General features: G+C 52.4%; 3 protein-coding genes across 3 annotated transcripts; 1 reads left to right on the top strand and 2 right to left on the bottom strand.

Annotated features, from left to right (window-relative positions):
* Positions 1-25: 25 nt before the first annotated feature.
* On the bottom strand, positions 26-2,474 carry ART5 (ADP-ribosyltransferase 5; the record flags this gene model as incomplete). The annotated part of the gene is made up of 4 exons (XM_084247889.1): positions 26-132; positions 217-249; positions 829-1,558; positions 2,418-2,474. 4 exons carry the CDS (start codon positions 2,472-2,474, stop codon positions 26-28), a joined length of 927 nt encoding a protein of 308 aa, XP_084104015.1.
* A 7,032-nt stretch (positions 2,475-9,506) lies between these two features.
* ART1 (ADP-ribosyltransferase 1) lies at positions 9,507-13,863 on the top strand (the record flags this gene model as incomplete). Its single annotated transcript, XM_084236025.1, has 4 exons — positions 9,507-9,569; positions 9,876-10,656; positions 12,190-12,231; positions 13,649-13,863. The coding sequence occupies 4 exons, from the start codon at positions 9,507-9,509 to the stop codon at positions 13,744-13,746; spliced, it is 984 nt and encodes a 327-aa protein (XP_084092151.1). The 3' UTR covers positions 13,747-13,863.
* A 1,260-nt stretch (positions 13,864-15,123) lies between these two features.
* CHRNA10 (cholinergic receptor nicotinic alpha 10 subunit) lies at positions 15,124-19,419 on the bottom strand (the record flags this gene model as incomplete). The annotated part of the gene is made up of 5 exons (XM_084238602.1): positions 15,124-15,581; positions 16,279-16,811; positions 17,539-17,693; positions 18,075-18,220; positions 19,344-19,419. 5 exons carry the CDS (start codon positions 19,417-19,419, stop codon positions 15,124-15,126), a joined length of 1,368 nt encoding a protein of 455 aa, XP_084094728.1.
* Positions 19,420-21,466: the final 2,047 nt, after the last annotated feature.

Here is a 21,466-nt window from a genome sequence, read left to right as displayed (position 1 = left end):
CTCCTAAGTGGCAGGCACTGAACTTTCAGGGCCCAGCTCCTGAGAGCTGGAACCCCCCAGGGGCCAAAAGCAGGGTTTTCCAGGACTGCAGCGAGAAGGCCCTGTTGGAGGGTGAGTCTGGCTGGTCACCTTCTGGAGAAAGAAAAGAAGGTGAAGGCCAGCACGAATAGGAGGGTAGTCAAAACAGCTGAGGGACAGGGGAGGAGGGGGACTCACTTGGAAAAGATGCACAGCCTGGCCTCTTCTCCCCTGCAACAGACAGCACCACGGTGAGGCCTCCATGCTGACAGACCCTTACACCCAAACTTCCTTCCCACCAGGCTCTGGCATGGCCCGTTCCACTTCTCAGTTCATCTTCCCCTCTGACTCTCCTTTCCCCTTCCTTCCCCAGGAAATCTCCCCAGGTGGTCTATCCCTCCCTGCCCCACCCAAGCCCCAGTCACTCTTCCCTTGTGTCCCTTTCTCTGCACTTGGGAATAGCAGTGTGCCTGTAAACCCCATTAAACTTGGGGCCTCGAGATCTGCAGCACCACTCCTCTACCACTTTCCTCTGCTTGTTAACCTTAACCATGTTCTTTTGGTCTATCAGGCAGTATAACAGATGGAACTTTTCAAGAACATTTACAGAATCATCTGAGACTATTCACAGATCTGGAAAACCTGCTAAGAGTTGGAAGAATATAAGTCATAAAGAACAATACCTTCAGCTGACTTCTAGCCCTCAGTGTCCCCATTAACCAAGTGGGTTTCCTGAAGGTCCTGGGGATTGAGCCTTCCCGGTTTCTTTCACCCACCCTGCCCGTCCTGCTTCCCTCATGCACAGCTCACCACCCAGATAGGCGCAGTTAAAGTGGCTGCAGGTCTGATTATAGCTCCAGAGAGACACTACGCTCTGGGCTCCGTCCTGGGAGAACCTGGTGACCAAGAAGACTTCATGGGGGGGAATCAGCACCTCACGCTCCTCAGGAAAGACAGACAGAGACTGGATAGGGGCCCCAAAGCAAGTCCTTATAGAGAAAAGGGTGGCATTACCAAACCTGCGGGCCACCCCCTCATCTAGGGAGCTGGAGGCAAACTGGCCCAAGCGGACAGAGTCCCCTAGCCTCCCAGGTTCAAAACGCAGGGTGCCCACACCTCGAAACACCACCTCCTCAGATCCCCTCCTGCAACCCTCACTCCCCCGCAGCAACTGGAGGGCCCGGGTCAGGTAGAAATGCAGGGCCTTGAAGGGGAAATGCCTCATGTAGAGCTCCCTGGAGGCACCGCCTGTCCGGACTGCCTGGTTCAGCTCCCAGTACAAGGTGTTAGAAGAATTGGTGTAGACCATGACGGCGATTCCGTGCTGGGCTTTGAAGCCAGGGGGCAGGGTGAGCCCTTGACACCTGCGCTCCCAGGCTTCCTGGGCTGCCTCCCAGGACTCCCGAAGCAGAGCATGGCGGGCCATCTCCTCCTTTAGCAGAAGGACTGCCTTCTCCTCCATCTCCTCTGAGCAGCCCACATAAGCATCATCAAAGGTGTCTGGAGCCAGGCTCAGGGGCAAGATGGGAACTGCTTGGGCCTATGGAGGTAAAAAAGAGAGCAGCGACCAGGGGAAAATGCTTAAGTTCAGAGCACCCGCCAGGAGCGCTGGCGGCAGATCAGGAACACAGAATCTCATTTCTACGCCTAAATATCTGGTGATTCAATTTGGCAAGAGCCCAAAAGCATTAGTAACACAGGCAATACACTCAGGCGTTCATGAGTTCAAAGCCTGGCTTCACAGCTACAGCCTGTGGAATCAGGCAAGACATCACTTTTCTGGGCTACTTCAACCTCACAGGGCTACTGTGAGGAAAGCACAGAGAACTTCACTTCCTAACCCTAAAAGCAGTCATTCTGTCATTAGAGAGGCCCTGCAAGAAGGGCGAGTTAACTTATAAGTGCTGTCCTGGCTCTAAGACCAGTATGTGGGTGATATGCAAATGGGTAGACAATTACCTGTCTCCGTCTTCAGACATGTTCCCTCTCAGCCACCACACCAAGTCATTGTCAGTTCTAAGAGGCTCCTGAGTCCTCTCCCCACTTCAGAAGCCCTTATCCCCAAACCTGGGCTGGGTATGGGGAAGACCATGGTCTGGGAGGGGGGAAGTATACAGGGAAGGGAAGGGGGGTGTTGCCTGGTAGGAGATGGGAAGTGAGGAGAAGAAAGTTGGAGACGTCCCTAGGGAAGGAAGGAAGGTGGTGAGAGGACCAGGTGGTAAGAGTGTGGGGGTTCTGGGAGAGGAAATGGGTGTTTCCACAGGAATGGAGGTTCCCAAGCGGAAGAGGATTGAGAGAACTGGGATCCCACGGAGAGATTTGTGAGGAGTCAGTCCCCCAGCCCACCTCCCAGGGTCTGTCCCTCAAGCATTCCTGGCTGGGGACGGTTCCCCTGTTACCTGCCCGAAGTTCTGGAGAGCAAAGCAGCCGAGGGCGATCAGCAAAGCCAGCACCATCTTGGGGCAGCCTTCAGGGGACGCGGTCCAGATGAGGACAGGACCCGCCGCGACGGGCACGTCGTGGCTTCAGTGGGCGGGAGGATGGTGACCCGGACACTTTCTGTGGCGTGAAGGGTCCCAGATCCAGGCCCGGCCCGGGCGGAGCGTGGTTGGGGGGGTGGGGCGCCTCGGGGTGTCCAGTCCCCCCTCGCAAGAGCAGCCCCAGGCCTGGGTTCCCAGATTCCCCGAGGCGCCTCAGCGCAGCGTTTTTCGGTCCGGGGCTCGGGCTGGGGGTCGGAGTGGGGCTGGGGCGGGGCGGGGCGGGGTGGGGTGGGGTGGGGTGGGGGCTGTTTCTGTGATGGTGGCGAAGGTAGAGCGCAGTCTGGCTCCTCCAGAGAGGCTGAGGGGGCGAGGACCCACCTGAGGCTGGGGGGTCGGGGAGCCGCAGGGGCCCGCGGGGCTGAGGTCTGGGCGGCGCAGCGCGGCGCTGGCCCCGGAGTCCGACCGGTAAACACAGCGGGGCGGCTAACTATAGCCGCGGCGTCACCCGACACCCCGCTCCCCCACCACAGAGCGGGGGGCGGGGAAGGGGCTGGGGCGCGCCGCTTCTCTCTCAAGGACACCCAGTTCTTTCTCCAGGACCTTCTGTGGCTCCGAGCAACATGAGGGTTGTGCGAGGGGTCTTGTGAGACTTGACCTCTCCCTGAGGTGGGCCCAGACCCCGCCTTGCCCCCACCCCCCCACCCCCCCCACCCCCCCCCACCCCCCCCACCCCCCCCACCCCCCCCACCCCCCCCACCCCCCCCCACCCCCGGCCCATTAGGCCCGGGAGCCCCCGGGGTCTCTCCTCCCAGAAGTCACCACGGGCGTACTCGCTCATTTGCATGGAATTTGCATCTCGTGGTCAAGAATCTGAGGCCCCCACCCTTCTCCCCCGCTTTACCCTCTCATCCCTGTCAGGGTTGGGCCAGATGTAAAGTGGCCTCAGGTCCTTAGGGTTGAGTCACCTAGCCCCCCCAGATTCTCTCTGGACTGCTCAGACTAAGGTGACCCGATGTTTATAAACACTCGCCTTTTCGTAGGCTTGTCTGTAAATAACCTGGCTGAGAGTTCTGGATGTCCAAGCGGAGTAACGGGAGAAGGGGCCGGTTAAAGGATCTGAAAGTGGCTGTGGGAAAAGCTTTCAGAGTGGCTGAACCTCTAGGGGTGGGAGGGTTTTTGCCCTTTGGTGGCCAGAGGGGTGGGGGCGTTGAACATGAGGGTTTGAGATGTTGCCTGCTGGGACTGAGCTGGGCATGGAAGGTTACACTTACTCCAAGGCCTCCATCCTGCTCTGGCTTACTGGTTTGGCTTCACCCCTGTACCCCATCCCCTCAGCTTGCCATCCACATAAATAATTGCCTTCACCTAAAATCCTGCTTTCTCTAAAAACTCTTCCTGTAGTGCAAAATAGAAGACAAAGTGTGCGTCTGAGCTTGGCGGAAGGGTGGGGAGAGCTGTAGAGTGGATTCCCCCAAATCCAGAATGCCAATCAGCTTCAAGACAAGTTCTAGTGCCCCCTTCCAATAAGACTGATCACCCCAAGGCCTTCCTGGTGGCACAGGGGTTAAGCACCACACTATGAAGCTGTCCGCAGGAGCAACCCACATGGCGCAGCAGACCTCCCCTGCGGTGCCCGCTGCTCCCCTCAGCAGTGTATTTCTTCAGTCTGCCTGTTCTGTTCCCCACTCTGTCTCTGGTGAATCCTCTCACACACACACCCCCGCCCCGCCCCTGCGCTTTGGCGTGTACCCCAGCTCTTGTATGCATAAATAAATAAATCTTTAAAAAAAAAAAAAAAAAGACTGATCACCCCCAGAGCCTAGATTAGAAAATCAAGAGTCACCCACTGCTTGCCATCATTGTGAAAAGCAGCAGGTAGCATCTTGTCTACATTTCCTGCCTCTCACTGGAAAGACATGAGAATTTACATTTGCTGGAACAGAAGATATTGTTCGAGGCAGCTAGACCTGCAGGGACAATCCCCAATACCATGAGTTTGTCCTCTGCCTTCTGGCTTGGAAGATTATTTCTTCCATCCCAAAACTTGGAACCTCCAGAAAGCCCCCCAAGAGAGGTAGTTAAATCTAGTCATTGAGCAGAGCCCCTGAGTGAGGCAGAAAGATCACACAGCAAATCAATGTAGCAGGGACCCAGAACTCAGTCTTCTTAATGTGGGAATTTCTCCTCATACCATGCTCACATGAAAAAAAACAAACAAACAAACAAACAAACAAAAAAAAAAAAAAAAAAAACGTAAGGAGAAACTCTTTGAGGCCAGGGGTGCTGAGTTGCAGGATCCAAGCCACTAGAGAGGCAGTGTTCCAGCCTAGATCCTCCATGCCTTACTCCCACCTTCTCTGCTTCAGGGAGTCCCTCTTATATGGGGGAGCACTGGCCCAGGGCAGACTGGGCATAAGCTAGTGTTTCTGAGCCTTAAGGAGACATCCAGAAATAGCTGGGGGAGTGTCACATTTCTGAGCAGCTGCTGTGGGGGAAGTCAGTGGAGGAGGGGGTGGGGAGAGGGGGGTTGACAGTATAAAGGAGAAGCATGCCCTCTCCCTCCCCCAGTGGCCATCACAGGAGACCAGCACCGGTGTCCCCACTCTGGAGAAGGCCTAGGTAAGGAATACACCATCTGGGTGCCAGTCAGGGAAAGAGGCTTTTGGTTTTTTTCAGGGGAAATTTAGGGTGGTTGTGGTAGGGTTTTAGGAATCATTAAGAAAAGTTTCAGGGAACCTCTTATCTTAGTCCTTGTAGGCTGCTATAACAAAATACCCAGATTGGGTAACTTATTAACAACAAACATTTATTTTTCACAGTTCTGGAGCTTGGAAGTTCAAGGTCAGGGTGCCAGCATGATTGGGTCAGGATTCCCTTCCTAATTCACTGCTAGTACCTTCTGTGTCTTCACACAGCAGAGGACGCTAAGGAGCTCTGTGGGGCTGCACTTTCATGAACTAATCACATCCCAATGGCCTCACCTTCTAATATTACATTGGGCATTCAGATTTCAACATGTGAGCTAGGGGTGGGTGTGGGGAGGGGGACAAACTTAGATCATAACACCTTTGATAGGGAGGCTCCCAAGCCTCCCTACTTAAGGAGGCTTGGGAAAATCAGGGAAGTTTGGGGCCATTGGGAAAATTGGGGATTTCTGGATCACATTCCCAGAAGGAATGTTCAATGAGGGCCTGGATAAGGAAAAACTGACAAGAGAAGTGTCCTGAGCAGCATGAGAGGAAGGACAGAGAAGGGCAGCTCCCTTCGGTTCTGAAAAGGAGTTACCCAGTTGCCTCCACGTCAACAACCACACCCTCCTGTCACTCTGCCCGCCCCCCCCCCTACATTTACCCCAGTACTGGCCACCAGAGTCATCAAGTCACGTGCTTACAATGATCCCCATTGTTGCCTGCACCTGGGAAATCCCTCAGACTCTCAGCAAACATTTCAGGAAGCCTCACCTCTCGGCTTTATGCTGACCTCTGGGGACACAGAACTGATGAATAGTTCCCACCTTCAATGAACCCCCAGGTGGGGTTGTGGGGGAGAGACAGACATCTAATGGCAGCACAGTGTAATTAGAACAGTGACAGAAGAGAGCACAGAGTAGGAGCCCAGAGGACTTCCTGGAGGAAGTAACCTCTGAGCTAAGCCTTGAGGAGTAGGTAGCAGGAAGCCATCCCCAGCAGACAGCAAAGTGTGCAAAGGCACACAGAGAGAAGACTCCCAGGGCGGTGTCATCTGGAACTTTATTCTGACAGTAGCAGCCAGTGCGGGTGGAGGGCTAGGTCACAGAGGACCTCAAATGCCAGCCTGAGCAGGTTGGCCCCTGAACTGAGGGTTTGGAGGGAAATTTTATTTTGTTTTGTGTTTTTACTTTATCCCCCTTATTTTGTTTTTATCTCTTCCTTCATAATTTTCACTTCTGCATTTTCACTCTGTACTTTGAGATTTTTTTTTTCCAGTCAGTTTGGCACAGAGGGGTTTTAAGTAGGTAAGGAACTTAGCATTAGAAACATTGATGTCCCCACTCCAAAGATGGTTGATTAGCAGGGCTGACAGTAGAGGCAGGGACCAGTAAGACCAGGGCATGAGCCATGACAGGGGATGTGGGGGTGAGGGAAAGGGAAGGTGCATCTAGGATGGATCCACATTAGTTGACAACTAACAATGTTTGATGAATGAATGAATGGATACCCAAGTGGCCATTTTGGGTAAGTGGGTGAATAATAAGGATGGTATATTAGATGAGATGATTCTGATGGTAAGTTAACAGGAAACTCCCTGAGCTAGATCGAACCTAAAGAGGAATTTAGCACAAACATTCTAGCATAACTCAGGAGATGCAAGGGCCGGAAGTGAAAAGCCTTTAAAAACCCAAGAAGATGGGGCCTCCCCGGTGGCGCAGTGGTTGAGCGCTGGGTTGCAAAGCTGCCTGCAGCCTATGCAGCGCCGGTTCGATCCCCGGCTGCTCCCCAGCCACCAGAGGAGGGTCCCACATGGCGCGCAGACCTCTCCTGCTGCCCGCTGCTCCCCTCAGCAGTGTACTTCGGTCCTTCTGCCTGCTCTGCTCCCCGCTCTGGCTCTGGTGAATTCTCTCACCCTCCCGCGCTTCTGACTGTACCCAGTGCTTGTATAAATAAATAAATATTAAATAAATAAATAAATAAATAAATAACCCAAGAAGATGTCTCAGTGCACCCGTGCTTTAGCTTCATTCTCCAAGCAGCTCTCTCTGCTTCTCAGCCTTTGCATCTTTCTCTGGGGATCCCATGTCTTCCCTCCCTCTACAGTATAACCACGACTCTCAAATGTCTCATCTTATTCTCCATTCTGTTTCCTCTCAGACATCTGATGCCCCTGGAGAGTCTACGTATACCAAACTGAACTCATATCTCCCCTCCAGATCTCATCATTCATTCGATATATTGTTTATTGAACATCTCTGTGATGAGCAAGATGAGTGCTTAAAGTCACTCTGCTCTGTGTATTCAGCTCACAATATGGAAACATGAGGCTAATCCTTGATTTTTCCCTCTCTCACCTTCAATATCCCATCAGTCTAGAAAATTCTTTTTTTTTACTGATTTATTTATTTATTTATGCTACAAGAACTGGGGTACAGGCCAGAGGTGAAGGAGGGTGAGAGGATTCACCAAAGACAGAACGGGGAACAGAACAGGCAGACTGAATGAAATACACTGCTGGGGGGAGCAGCGGGCAAGTCAGGAGAGGTCTGCTGTGCCATGTGGGTAGCTCCTGGCCAGGGATCAAACTCATGCTGCAGAGGCTGAGGATAGCTTCATAGTGCTGTGCTTAACCCCTTGTGCCACCAGGGAGGTCCACAGTCTAGTAAATTCTAACTCAGCGTCCATCCTCACTGCCATTACCTTAATCAGCCCAAGTGATTCATTGTCCTCAGTCTGATTTCACAGTTCTTCCCTATCCCAAGTCTCTGATTTCTTTTACTAACTTGTCCCTGCAGAGCAAAGATGGGGACAGAAACAGGACAGTGGAGAGTTTTCACTGCATGACCATTTCATGCTTAGAGACATGTGAGTGTTTATTCTCATGCTGATGGGTCTTCAGGTTGACAGCAGATTGGCTCATCTAAGTGGGCATGGCTGGGCAGCTCTGTTTTAGGCTGCCACTTTGGCTCAGCTAGTCTTGCTATAGTCGGGGCTAAGGTCAGCTCTTTACATGCTCATTCTGGGGTCCAAGTTGAAGGAATAGTCTGGGCCACTTTTGCAAGGCTTGTGATCCAAGAAAAAGACCCTCTTTTTTGTTTTGGGTTCTCCCAAAGCAGACCCAGAGACAAGGGTGTAGTGAACTTCTTTGTAATATGATCCCAGGATGTCCTAGTAAAGGGGTGAGTGGCAGTGTGAGACAAAGAAGGCAGAAAAGCCAATAAAAAGTGTGTTAATGAGGGCCTCCCCGGTGGCGCAGCGGTTGAGCGCTGGGTTGCGAAACTGCGCGCGGCCTCTGCGGCGCCAGTTCGATCCCCGGCTGCTCCCCGGCCACCAGAGGAGGGTCCCACATGGCGTGCAGACCTCTCCTGCCGCCCGCTGCTCCCCTCAGCAGTGTACTTCGGTCCTTCTGCCTGCTCTGCTCCCCGCTCTGGCTCTGGTGAATTCTCTCACCCTCCCGCGCTTCTGACTGTACCCAGTGCATGTATAAACAAAACAAACAAACAAACCAGCAAACAAATAAATAAAGCATGCCTCTATAAAAAAAAAAAAAAAAAAGTGTGTTAATGAGCACACTGTGACCACCGAGACAACCTGGGGCTTAGTCCCACTATGGAACCTCTAACTTCCATCCATCATTGGTTGAGGGTTGTCCCTAAGGTTATTAAATTCCATGCACTTTTGGGCTACCATTAGCAAGCACCCAGGGTGATGGAGAAAGCCTCAGACAGAAATGTGAACAGCAGAGGTGGGGCTCCATTAGCACCCATTGCACCTGTGTGTGAACTTGAAGGTGGTCTGAGGGAATACTGTTTGGGGAATCAACCGTGTCTGGCACACTCCCTTTTACTGAGTGTCAATAGGGGTGCACAGGGTAGGGAAAACCCCACCTGAACACATGGACAGCTTTCTCCACAAGAAAGAGAGGTTCTATTTTAGAAGCTCAGGCTTCTTTAATGGGTTCCAGGAGTTCTCAGGCAAGAGCAGTTTCTTGCTGCCACATACACTGCCCGTTAGCATTCCATTCTGGAATTGGGGAGCAGTATCTCCAAGAACCAGAGGGGACTAGGAGCAGTGATGCTAACCTTAGTGTTCACATGTCACCTCCTCCAGGAAGGCTCCCATATTTCTTCAGCAAGATGGGTTCTTTCTCTTCTGTACCTCCATTTTCCATGTTGTGACTCTGTGTCAAGCACTAGGTATGGCACAGACTAGGTGTCAAGTGATATTTATGAAGCTGTACAGATTAACATTCCCATTTTCCAGATGAGGAAACTGAGACCCAAAGAGAAACAATAACTTGCCCAGGGTCACCTCCAACATGCAGACTCCTGCCATGGTATTTCTGTCACTTGTGTCCATGGGCCTCATGGAAGCACCACAGGTATGGTCATCCTCCACTATCCCCACCATAGCAGGGAGCTAAGCTGTTGGCTTGTGAACAATGGAAAGAGAAACAGAGGGAGAGGAGAATGCCTGGCATTTCCCTTGGGGATCACGCAGCCTGAGGGGATAGCTCCAGACTCAAGTCCTGGGGAGTTTGCAGCTACCAGTTCCCAATCCCTTTTCCCTCTAGGTATTTTTGGATCCCTTAGCATCTTTCTCAGCCTAGTGGAAGGGAAAGCTGCATGATAAGCCCCTATTATCCCAGGGTCCATCCTCTCAGTCCTAGCTTCTCCCTCTTCCTCAGGTTCACGGTCACTCCATCACTGGACGAGACCTCTTCTCTCAAGAAATGCCCCTGGACATGGCCCCAGCCTCTTTTGATGACCAATATGCTGGCTGTGCAGAGGCCATGATGGCTGCCCTCCCAGCTCTCAACCTCACAGAGTTCCAGGCCAATAAAGTGTATGCAGACGGCTGGGCACTGGCCAGCAGTCAGTGGCAGGAGCGCCAGGCTTGGGGGCCAGAGTGGGGCCTCAGCCCTACCCGCCTACCCCCGAGACCCCCTGGCTTTCGTGATGAGCATGGGGTGGCTCTCCTGGCCTACACCTCCAACAGCCCCCTGCACAAGGAATTCAATGCAGCCGTGCGAGAGGCAGGCCGCTCCCGGGCCCACTACCTCAACCACTTCCCCTTCAAGACACTCCATTTCCTGCTGACTGAGGCCCTGCAAGTACTAGGCAAAGGCCAGCGTCTGCCCCGGTGCCACCAGGTGTTCCGAGGGGTACATGGCCTGCGCTTCCGGCCGGCAGGGCCTGGGGCCACTGTCAGACTGGGGGGCTTTGCCTCTGCCTCCCTGCAGAATGTTGCAGCTCAGCATTTTGGTAAGGACACTTTCTTTGGCATCTGGACCTGCCTCGGGGCCCCTATCAAGGGCTACTCCTTTTTCCCGGGTGAGGAGGAGGTGCTGATCCCCCCCTTCGAGACCTTCCAAGTGATCAATGCCAGTAGACCTGTCCAGGGCCCTGCCCGCATCTACCTCCGGGCCCTGGGCAAGCGCAGCACCTACAACTGTGAGTACATCAAAGGTGAGCATGGCGCGACGGGCAGCAGCTCCTGTGTGGAGGTGGACTTCCCCAGGCTGTTTCCAGAGGATACATACCTAGCTATTAAGAAACAAGCAAGCGGTGAGGAGGAGGCAGTCCTGACCCTCTGCACCTCCAACCTCTCCATCTACGGAGAGACACAGCCTGAGGCAGCATTCTTCCTGTCCCGGGTGGTGTCTACAACAGAGTTGATCACTTGCTTGCTGGGAGACCAAAGAGGGATTCTTGACCAGGGCAGGCAATTTGTCCCCACTTTTTGATAGCTTTCCTATAAAAATATGAGACAAGGACTTATATATTTGGATGTTCATTGCAATATTTTGTGTAATATAAAAATGAAGAAAGAAACCTACGTGTCCACTAAGAAGGAAATGGTTGAATAAAATATGGTTTAACTGTATTATAAAATACCTGGTCAGTATTTTGACCTGGTCAAGCTCTCGCCCATCTGGAAGCTGGAAGGAGATCAATTTCTAGCCATAGTACTAACAGAAGTGATAAGAGCCCCAACCCCAGTTTCTGAGAGGAGCATGTGTTCCACTGAACAGGAATCCTGGTGCTGTCAGGTGTGCGGGGATGCAGGGGGCAGTGAAGCAGCAGTTGGGTGCTGTGTCCTACATACACTTCAGGCCAAGGCAGGTCTTAGGAAGTCTTCCTTCCATCTTACCTGGGAAGACCAGAGAAGCATGAAGACAGGCTTAGGTTCTTTTTTTCTTAAAGATTTTTTTTTTTAAAAAAAGATTTTATTTTATTTATTTATACAAGCATTGGGTACAGTCAGAAGCACAGGAGGGTGAGAGAACTCACTAGAGCCAGAGCAGGGAGCAGAGCAGGCAGAAGGACCGAAGTACACTGCTGAGGGGAGCAGCGGGCGGCAGGAGAGGTCTGCACGCCATTTGGGACCCTCGCCCAGTGGCCGGGGATCGAACTGGTGTTGCAGAAGCTGCAGGCAGCTTCGCAACCCAGCGCTCAACTGCTGTGCCACCGGGGAGGCCCCAGGCTTAGGTTCTTAATCTCACAGGGGATTGCGGGTTCCTGGATCTGGCTGAGTGATTCCAGGGGCTCATGAGACCCATTTTCATAGTTAGAGGCAAGCTGTTCATTGGAAGCATGGGCCATTTCTAAAATGGGAGAAAGTTCTGTGTGACTCTAGTTCTCACCTCAGACAGCATCACGAGTTTGCACGCGTTGACAGAAGTTGAGGAAGACCTGCAAAGGATACAAAAGAGCCCCCCTTGACTGGGACAAGGCATGGCCAGGGAAAGGTAGGTGAGTCAGGGAGGCAAAGTAATAGGCCAAGAGAGCAGGAGGAATAACCCAGAACAGACTGTGGCTTTCAGGGCTGGCTCACTGCTTCAATTTCAGTCAAGCCTGGGCTAGTGACGTCCCACTAAGGAAGCGGCACTGGGGGAAGTGCCCTGGGTTTTGCTAGAAGAAGTCAGAGATGGACCATTGAACTTGAGGTCCTTTCCCATATTGGGAGCCATTTGACTCTTTACTCTTTCTTCCCTGCAGACAAGAAGTGCAAGTCTGGGCCCTGCCACCTGGATAACTCAGGTAAGGGCTGCAGACATTGGTTGGGCCCAGTTTGGGGATGAGCAAGCTGCCCTGGATTGGGCTCCTTGCCTAGGTATCCTCTTACAAAGAAAACAACCCCCTTTTAGTCAAAACAAGTAAACGATCTTAGACAGTTCTGGGGGACCGAGAGGTGAGAGTTTGCTCACCTCTCCCAGAAGATGTCTATGTGTGGGGGGCAGTTTTCAGGGTGAGCTGACACCCCTGCCCCTCAGACTGCTTCAAAGGAAGATGCTGATCAGGCCCCAGAATGATTCAGGTTGCATGCAGGAGACAGAAGGAAGGGCAAGACCTATCAAACCCTCCCTTAGGCCTTCTCTTACAACCACTGAGGACTCCCTTAGGCGGTGGCCAGAGACCTTCCGGTGCAGGCTCTGTCCTCTTTCCCTGTGACTCAGTTTCTGTTATTAGACCTGTGTCTAATAAGCATATTGGACTAGATGATTTCCGGTCCCTTTCAGCTGTGACTCTCCTCTTCCCTTGAACAATGCTGCACCAGGGCCCCCACTTCTGTAGGTGGGAACTGGTCTTGCCAGGGGAACCATCCCAAACAGGCCATCCCCAGAGAAAGAACTACAGCCACCCTTCCCGTGAGTACCCGCTTCTTCCTCAGGGCTCCGGGAACAGTGGTGGGATTAAGTCCCAGGTTCCACTTTTTGTTCCTGCCATGCTCTGTGGGGTAGCACCAGAGTCTAGGCACACTGTACTATGAATCCTACCCACAACCCAGTAGTGGTGGTCGTCACCCCTGTTCTGCAGATGAGGAAACTAAGGCACAGAGAGGTAAAGCAATAAGCCACACAGCCAAACTCTTGGCAACCAGCACTGTGAGAGTGGCTCCCTCCATTCCCCAAATACCATCTTATTTTCTCCTTACTGCACAATCATCTATTGGAAGGAGGCAGAATCTCATTTTATGAAACCTCATTTTATAGAAAAGCGAGACCCAGAGACAGTGACTTGTCCAAGGTGACCAGAAGCCAGGTCTCCATCCTCCAATGTGGTTAGAGTTCTGAAATATTTCAAGCACTGGAAAAGTTTAGAATCTCCCTCTCTGGCCCATCAGCACCTCACCTACCAAAGCTTGGGCAGGTGCGTAAAGAGGAGCATCACTAGATCTACTCAGTTCCTCCACTTCATCCCCCTTCTGCAATATCTCATCTGTGTCAGTAGGAGGCAGGGGGAGGGACCTAGTGCCCCCTGAAAGGGAACTGGGCTCTCCTTGGTCTCCTCATCTCTGTCCACCTTCCCCCTAATTCTTGCCCTTCATCTCTGTCTCCTGTTGCAATTTTCTTCTATCACTTTTGCCAGCTCACTCTGCTAATTTCTCGTCTTCTTGTTTCTTCATGGAAATCACAATGCCTCTAAACCTCTCTCTCTGCCTCTCTTTTCCCTGCAGCCATGGGTCAGGGCCCCCTTTCTGCATTCTGGTTCCTTCTACTGCTGCTGTGGCTCCTTATAGGAGAGGCCTTTCCAAGGCATCCAGGCCTCTTCTGATCCATCAGATGGAACAGCCTGCCTGCCACCTCTGCCTGCCATGAGGATGTCCACCGCGCGTGCTCTAAGGGTAGCTCAAGTCCATGCCAACTTCATCTGCAGGGAACTCTGGGTCTCTCTCTGGTAGCTGCCAGGTCTGCTGGTGGAGAAAGAGAAGAGGATTTGGGAACTGAGCCTTAACCAGGGCTCTGGGAGTGAGACGCTGAACAGAGGTGGGGAACTCCAGGATAGCAGCAATTGGCTTGCAGATCGAAGACATTTAGACTAATGCGTGTGTATTTGTACAGGTGGGGAAGGGGGCTGGCAAGGAAAGTAATGACCAAGTGCTTGCTGGTGTTGCTCAAATGCCTCACAGGTGTACCTAGAAAGCTCCTATTCACTGCTCTCGGAGGCCTTCTCTGACCTCTCCCACCTGCTGGATTTGGGGCCACCACTTGCTCCCACAGGCCTCTGGGTGCCTCTCTATTTCACGGGTCCGTGTTTGTTTGCCACATCAGACTGTGTGCTTGCTGAGGGCTGGGACTGGATTTGAGGCACACAGGTGTGCTGGGAAACACGCAACAGTCAGAAAGGGATGAATACAGTGTGAATGGTAGTCCCTGCACTGCCCCTGCCTTGGACTCGTACAAGCTCTCCAAATGTCACTGTGGGAATGGGGTGGACCTGGCCTAACTCCGGAGCGTAGTGGGCAGGTGAGACGCAGAGAGGGCATCAGGACCTCTGGTAGGGTCTCCATTGAATCTCAGTCATTTTCTCGTCAGTGGACATGTAATTTTGTTCTGATCCATGAGTCCTAAGGCTACTGTCTCGAGGGAGACACATGAATCCCCAATTTCCACCACCATGGGCACCAAGGGTAAGATAGGACACCAAAGAGGTGCTAATCACACACTTTATTGAGTTGGGATTTTACTGAGTTGGGCCAAATCTCTGTGGAACTCTGGAAACTAGACCATGAATCCCCTTCTCTGAGCCCCTAGCCAGGGACAGGCAAGACCAAGTGCCTGTAATAGCAGCCTCTGAGGAAAGATGAGAAGACTGAAATGCAGCAGGTCTCTCCCCACTGCAAGCTCTAACACTCAGCATTCAAGTTCACGTCTACCTCCAGGGCTTTGATCTTGACCCTTATGAGCATTCTTCCCCTTTAGGGATTAAGGGAGTGGCAAGCTTCAGATTTGCCTTAGAAGTTAGGGTACATAGACAGCAAGTATCCCCTTGTGGGTTGTGAAGTCAGCAGCCAGCACTGATCCTGAACAGAAGGTGGCTCTAGCTCTTAGGTACAGTGGGGAGAAATGGGTGGCCTAGCTGAGGGCCAACAACTACCTGACCTTTCCATCCCTGTCTGGAGGTGCTGTGGCTTCAGCAGACCCCTGGGACTCAAAGGGCCTGCACTAGCACCAGGAGGCTCATGACTAGGGCCATGGAGAAGAAGATGCCCAGGAAAAAGCGGTCCATCACACGGGCCAGGCACTTCCAGTCCTCATGGCGGCGCTGCGCTGCCCGGTGGCTGTGGAAGGTACTGGCAATGGTGGCTACGTGATGGAGTAGAGCTTCCTGATGGCACAGACACTGAGGGTCATGGCAAGGGCTTGCTGGGGGACCAGTCCCTGCCTCAGAAGGCTGGGGGTTGGGGGGTGACTCATGTGGCCTAGACCACCCACAGGGTTCCCCGCGTTCCCGTACACACAGGCCCCGTGCCAGATATCCCAGCAGGAGGGCCCGGGCCCAGGCTGGCACTGGGCGGGCACTGGGACCACAGTAATGCAGGTTCATGATAAGAATAGTGAGTGCCGTGGAAAAGGTGACCATGGTCATGGTGGCCATGTAGTACTTTCCTGCAAGAGAAAGAGTGAGCTGGACTCAAATCAAGAACTCAGGGAGCCTGAACTTCCCAGCCACCTCAGCACAAATAGGAACACGCTCTCAGGAACCTCCAAGCCCAACAGATGCAAGGAGGAAGGAGACCATGGTCTCCAGTCCTGCATTCCTATAGGTGGGTTCTTAGCAACAGTTGCTTCCTAATCATTCTCTTCAACGGTTGGAGGCTGCACTCATACACAACTGGCAAAAGCCACTGCTCTCCAACAGCAACAGCATGACCTGAGGCTAGGTACTGATACTCTCAGCACTACCGGGATAACATTAGAACTTACCTCACAGATTTGTGTGATGCTTCCCTGAGTTAATAAATGGCAAGTGCTTTGGAGAGTGTCAGGCACATATTTAGTACATTTTGCTCGTTATTACCATAGTGAGGATGTTGATAGTCTTTCCTCAAGTACTGAAGAAAAGACCGAGACCTGTTTCTTCCTGCCCCACTAGAGAGGAAAGTCCTTCCTGGAAGGGACCACTCCTTTCCCCGCTTCTCAGAATGAGACATGCTCGCTGTCACACTAAAGTGTGGCCCAGTCTGTTGCCCCAGGTCCTGCCCCTGGCTCTCCTCTTGTCCCTGCCCCTGAGCACTGGAGAAGTGTGCAAGGACCAGTCTCCAGGACTTAGAAGTTCTGGAGCTTGCCAGCACTCTCTGCTCACCTATGAGCGGCACGCTCTCTGCGGGCGGCATGCTCTCGGCCAGGAGCAGCTGGAAGACGGTGAGCGCCAGCAGCACAGTGACGCCCAGTGACACCTTCTCGCCTGAGTCGGCGGGCAGGTGGAAGGCGAGTGGTGCTAGCAGTGAGATGAGCACGCAGGGCAGCAGCAGGTTGCACACGTAGGCTGCAGCTCGGCGACGCAGCAGCAGCGTGAAGGTCACGTCTGGGTAGGGCTCGGAGCAGCAGCCATAGGTGAGCACGCGCCTCCGCGCAGGCATGCCCAGCACGCGCCACTCCACGTTCTCCACAAAGTCTGCTAGGCTGGCGGCGGCTCCTTGAGAACGGACGTCCAGCTGATGCCCGCCATGTGTCCAGGAGCCAAATGTCAGGCTGCAGCGCTGAGCATCAAACGGGAAGGCTGACACATCCACGCGGCAGGAGCTGCGCGTGATGGCGGGTGCGTCCCAGCGCACTGAGCCGTCGTGCCGCAGGACCACATTGGTGCTGGATGAGGCCGGTGGTTGAGCGTCAGCCCTGTAGGAGGTGGGTGGGGCTCCCTGAGGTGATCACAGTGGAGCCCTGGGGCCATGGAGGCCAGGACAGACCCCAGGGGCTCTGTGACTGCAGGACCCTAGGGCTTAGTGGGAAGCATGGAGTGTGGGGTAGAGAGGACCCTCTGTACCTTTGGTGCCCTAGAAGGGGCTGCTCCTGAGGTCCCGGAAGGGACACAGATCTAGCTGAGGGCAGTGTGAAAAGACCTCTGCAAAAGTTGGCACTTGCCAGCACAGAGACGCCCCTTGGGTGTCATCTGCAAAACTCTTAGAGGAGCCAGGGATTGTGTGGGAAAGAAAACAGAGGACTAGTATAGGTGGCACAAAGGAATGCTCCAGAGGTGTAGACCCAGGAGGTAATCCCCAGGAAACCCTGAGAGACTCAGAAGCAGCCTGGAAGGGTGGGGGAAGTGCCATAAAGAGACACATATGCTTTCCAGAACTCACTTCTGGGCCAGATACAAAACTGGCCCAGGACCACATAATGGGTTCCCAGGAGACTGTCAGCCTGGTTTGGTTTGGGTCAGTCTAAAGAGGGAATGCCGTCAAGGGACTATGAATTTAGAAGCTTGCAGGCATAAAGGTTCCAGGGCAGCATAGCAAACAGATTAGGTCGGCAGGATGGGAGGGGAAGGATGTCAGTGCATACCTGGAGCCTAGGGCAACTCCGGGAGGGGTAGGGAAGGTGGGGGTGCCCAGGCTGGCATTACTTGTTATAGAGAACGATGTCTGGCCGCCACACAAGACTGCTGGGGATGCGGATGGCATCCAGGCCACCATAGGCATCGGGATCCCATCGTAGGTAAGCATCTGTCCATTCCTGTCGGATCCACAGGTACAGAGTCAGCACCTGGTTCCGCTCATCCTAGTGGGGGCAGAGAATGGGCACAGATGTAGATACAGGAATATACATACTCTCCTCTGTGTACGCAAGCTCATCTACAGGGCTCTGGAGAGCACCCACAAACCCGACTTGCCTATGCAGCCCAGTTCCCACCCAGGCCTGACCTTGCCATGTGACCTTAGCAAATTCTTCTCTGCTAGGCAGGGATTAGGTGTGCAAGTTGTGGATACTAACAATTAGTATCCATCATTTGGTAATTGTTAGTATTGTTGTTAATATTAACATTTACAAAAATAATTTTTTGGAGAATAATCCTAGTCACCTCTCCCCCTAACCCTTTCCTCCATTCCTGGACAAGGTTATTACAGACACACCTCACAGTGTACAACCACCACAACATACCATGTCGATGATCTGGGACAGTGTCACCTCCAGGGTCACGTTCAGAGCTTGGTCTGTGTCTGCCACAGGTCTCAGGGCACTTGTGTAGTTGGCGAAGAGGTCACGGAACAGTTTGTGAGCCAGCCTGCCCTCAACTCCCAAGCATTCTGGGGGACCAGTAAGAAGGGTTGTCTATCTGAGACCTTAGTCCAGGGACCTCTGCTCATATTCTCTGCTCCACTCTCTCACAGCCACAATGTCCCCATGTCTGTGCTCTCTTCCTCTGGCTGTAGTCTAGTTCCTCCCCGGCCTGCCTCCTGGGATGAAGGAGCTCTGAAACCTGCTCCTTATGCATTCTCCGTTGCAGCAAATAGCATCCCCCTGTGACCTCAACTGGAAATCCAAAATTATCTCTCCTGGGCCTCCCCGGTGGCGCAGCAGTTGAGCGCTGGGTTGCGAAGCTGCCCGCGGCCTCTGCGGCGCCGGTTCGATCCCCGGCTGCTCCCAGGCCACCGGAGGAGGGTCCCACATGGCGAGCAGACCTCTCCTGCCGCCCGCTGCTCCCCTCAGCAGTGTACTTCAGTCCTTCTGCTTGCTCTGCTCCCTGCTCTGGCTCTGGTGAATGCTCTCACCCTCCCGCACTTCTGACTGTACCCAATGCTTGTATAAACAAAACAAACAAACAAATAAATAAAAGATGCCTCTATTAAAAATAAAATAAAAAAAATTATCTCTCCCTTCTTCTGCCCCCTTCCCCTCCAGTCCAACCAGTCCCCAGATCCTATCAGTCAGATTACTAAACAGGTCTTGAATGTGTCATCTCTTCTCCAGCTGAAGCCTTGTCCTCCCTGGTGTGGACCACAGCAGCTTCAGCAGCCACCTTACTGCAGCCTGCTTCTCCCACTCAGCCTCTCTAACCATTCTTCACACTCCTGATAGATCGAGTTTTTAAACACATGGAACTGACCAGGCCAATAGCTGCTTAAAGCTGTTCAATAGCTCCCCACTGCCTGCTGGATAATGCCTGAACTCTCAGACTGGCATTGAAGGCCCTACATGATCTGGCCTCTCCCTGACTTTTCCAGCCCTGTCTCTGGGAAGACCCCTCATTACTCCTACCTGAGCCAGGCAAGTCTTCTCTTCAGCATGGCCCCATCCACACTTCCTAGATAGTTTGCTCCCAACACAGGTAGTGAAGAAAGAAATAAAGAGCATGTGGAGATTGGTTGAGAGAGGATGGAAACAGCAGCACTACCTGGAGATCCAGAGTTGGCTTGCTGAGCTTCATACCTGGAAGGAGTAGGAACAGAAGGCCCAGGCTGGAGACAGAGAAGCTGAGGCTGAGGTGGTGGCTCCAGGGGCCCATGGCTCTGCCACAGCAAGAGGTGGGGCAAATCTCAGGGTGTGAGCCTCTTGGCCCAAACTAGGGCAGCCTTCGGCCCTGCTGGCAAGGATGGTGTAGATAAGACCTGTAAATCAGAAGAAAGACTGAGATCTCTGCTGGATTTAGCTACCCTCTGGGGAGCACTGGAGCCCTTACATTTATCTGCCCCTATTTGTACTTGCTCCTGGATTCTAGCACTTGGTTCTTCCCTGTAGGTCCTTGCTTCTTCCAACTTCTGCCTCTGTTCTTTTCTCTACCCCTACCCCCACTTTATCTTGCATTCAGCCTGTTTCCTTTTGTTGTCTCTGTAATGCTTTCTTGATCTCTCTTTGCTCCCCTCGCTCTGATCGTCCTCTTTCCACTCTCTCCTCCTTTGCTTACTTCTGTTTCAGCCCTGACTGCCTCCCTCCATCCCCTAGACCTGGGCTCTGAGAGCGCCTGGTACATTCTCAGCAGGGTAAGGGCAAGGGCCCTTTGAAGTATAGGACACCAGACCCCTTCCTCCCTTGCCCTTTTCATTAGCTTAATTACAGGGTTGGGACATCTGTGCCCTTGGGAACTGAGCAGCTGAAACTGGACACCTCAGGTCACTGGGATCTGAATAATTCAAATTCTGTAAGACAGCACCCAGGCTCAGCTCAGGTCCAGTCTCAGAGGTTGGAGGGTATTGGGATGGCAGGTTTAGGATCTGCAGGAGATGGCAGCCAGAGCCTGGGTTGGTAATTATTCTTCTAATTCTGCCACCACTGCTGAACACTGGATGTTCCTTTTAGACTGTCAGTTCTGCTCCCAATTAGGGACTGAATACACTATTGAGGCCAGGCACAAAACTTTGTGTCTGGCAATCTCTTCCTTCCGGTTGGGGGTGGTGCTGAGTCTTGGGCTCCTTAGAGTACCCACAGCCATCCCCCTGAACCTGTGTTCTCCCCATGCCCAAACACTGCAGGCAAATATTGGGTAGCAGAGAAAACACAGCTTTTTTAGAGTCACTTTCAGCTTCATCTTATGAGCTGTCTGACCTCAACAAGATACTGAAACCTGATGGGACTCATTTTCTCAAACTGGATAATGGAATTAACAGTCCTCACAATAGAGCAACTCAAAAGTTGTAAGGATTAGACAACTGGATTAATGTAAGGCAAGTGCCTAGCTCGTTGCTTAATGCACATTAAGACAACAGTATTTGCTCTGATCCAATGAGTTAGTCAGGATATCTTCAGGAACACACATTTAAATTCATAAGCCCTTAGCTCCTGACAACTACTATTCTACTTTCTGTCTCTGATTTTGACTAAGTGCCTTATATAAGTGGAATCACACAATATTTATCTTTAGTGACAGACTTATTTCGTTTAGCACTATGTCCTCCAGGATCACCTACGCTGCAGTATGTCAAAATTTCTTTTTTCTTCCTGTTCCTCAGACTTGATAGTTTCCATTGTCCTTCTAGTTCACTCACTTTTTTTTTTTAAAGATTTGTTTATTTATTTATTTATTTATACAAGCACTGGGGGTACAGTCAGAAGCGCGGGAGGGTAAGAGAATTCACCAGAGCCAGAGCTGGGAGCAGAGCAGGCAGAAGGACCGAAGTACACTGCTGAGGGGAGCAGCGGGCGGCAGGAGAGGTCTGCACACCATGTGGGACCCTCCCCCGGTGGCTGGGGAGCAGCCGGGGATCAAACTGGCGCTGCAGAGGCTGCAGGCAGCTTTGCAACCCAGCGCTCAACAGCTGCGCCACGGGGGAGGCCCTAGTTCACTCATTCTTGCTTCTGCCTGCTCATGTCTTCATTTGAATCCTTCCAGTGAATTGTTATTGTACTTTTTAGTTTGAAAAACATTTTGGTATTTTGTTCAAATGTTCATTTTGTTCAAATGTTGCTTTTACAAAACTTCCCAGTTTGCACTCCCACCAGCAGTGCGGGAAAGTTGCTTTTCCCCCACATCCTCACAGACATTTGTTGCTGCTTGTTTTTTTTAATATGTGCCATTCACACTGGTGTAAGGTGGTATCTCACTGTAGTTTTGATTT

The sequence above is a fragment of the Talpa europaea genome (assembly GCF_964194135.1).
Source record: "Talpa europaea genome assembly, chromosome: 1".
Taxonomy (NCBI): domain Eukaryota; kingdom Metazoa; phylum Chordata; class Mammalia; order Eulipotyphla; family Talpidae; genus Talpa; species Talpa europaea.
The sequence above is the reverse complement of the archived record's forward strand: the minus strand, read 5'-3'. Positions and strand labels throughout refer to the sequence as shown.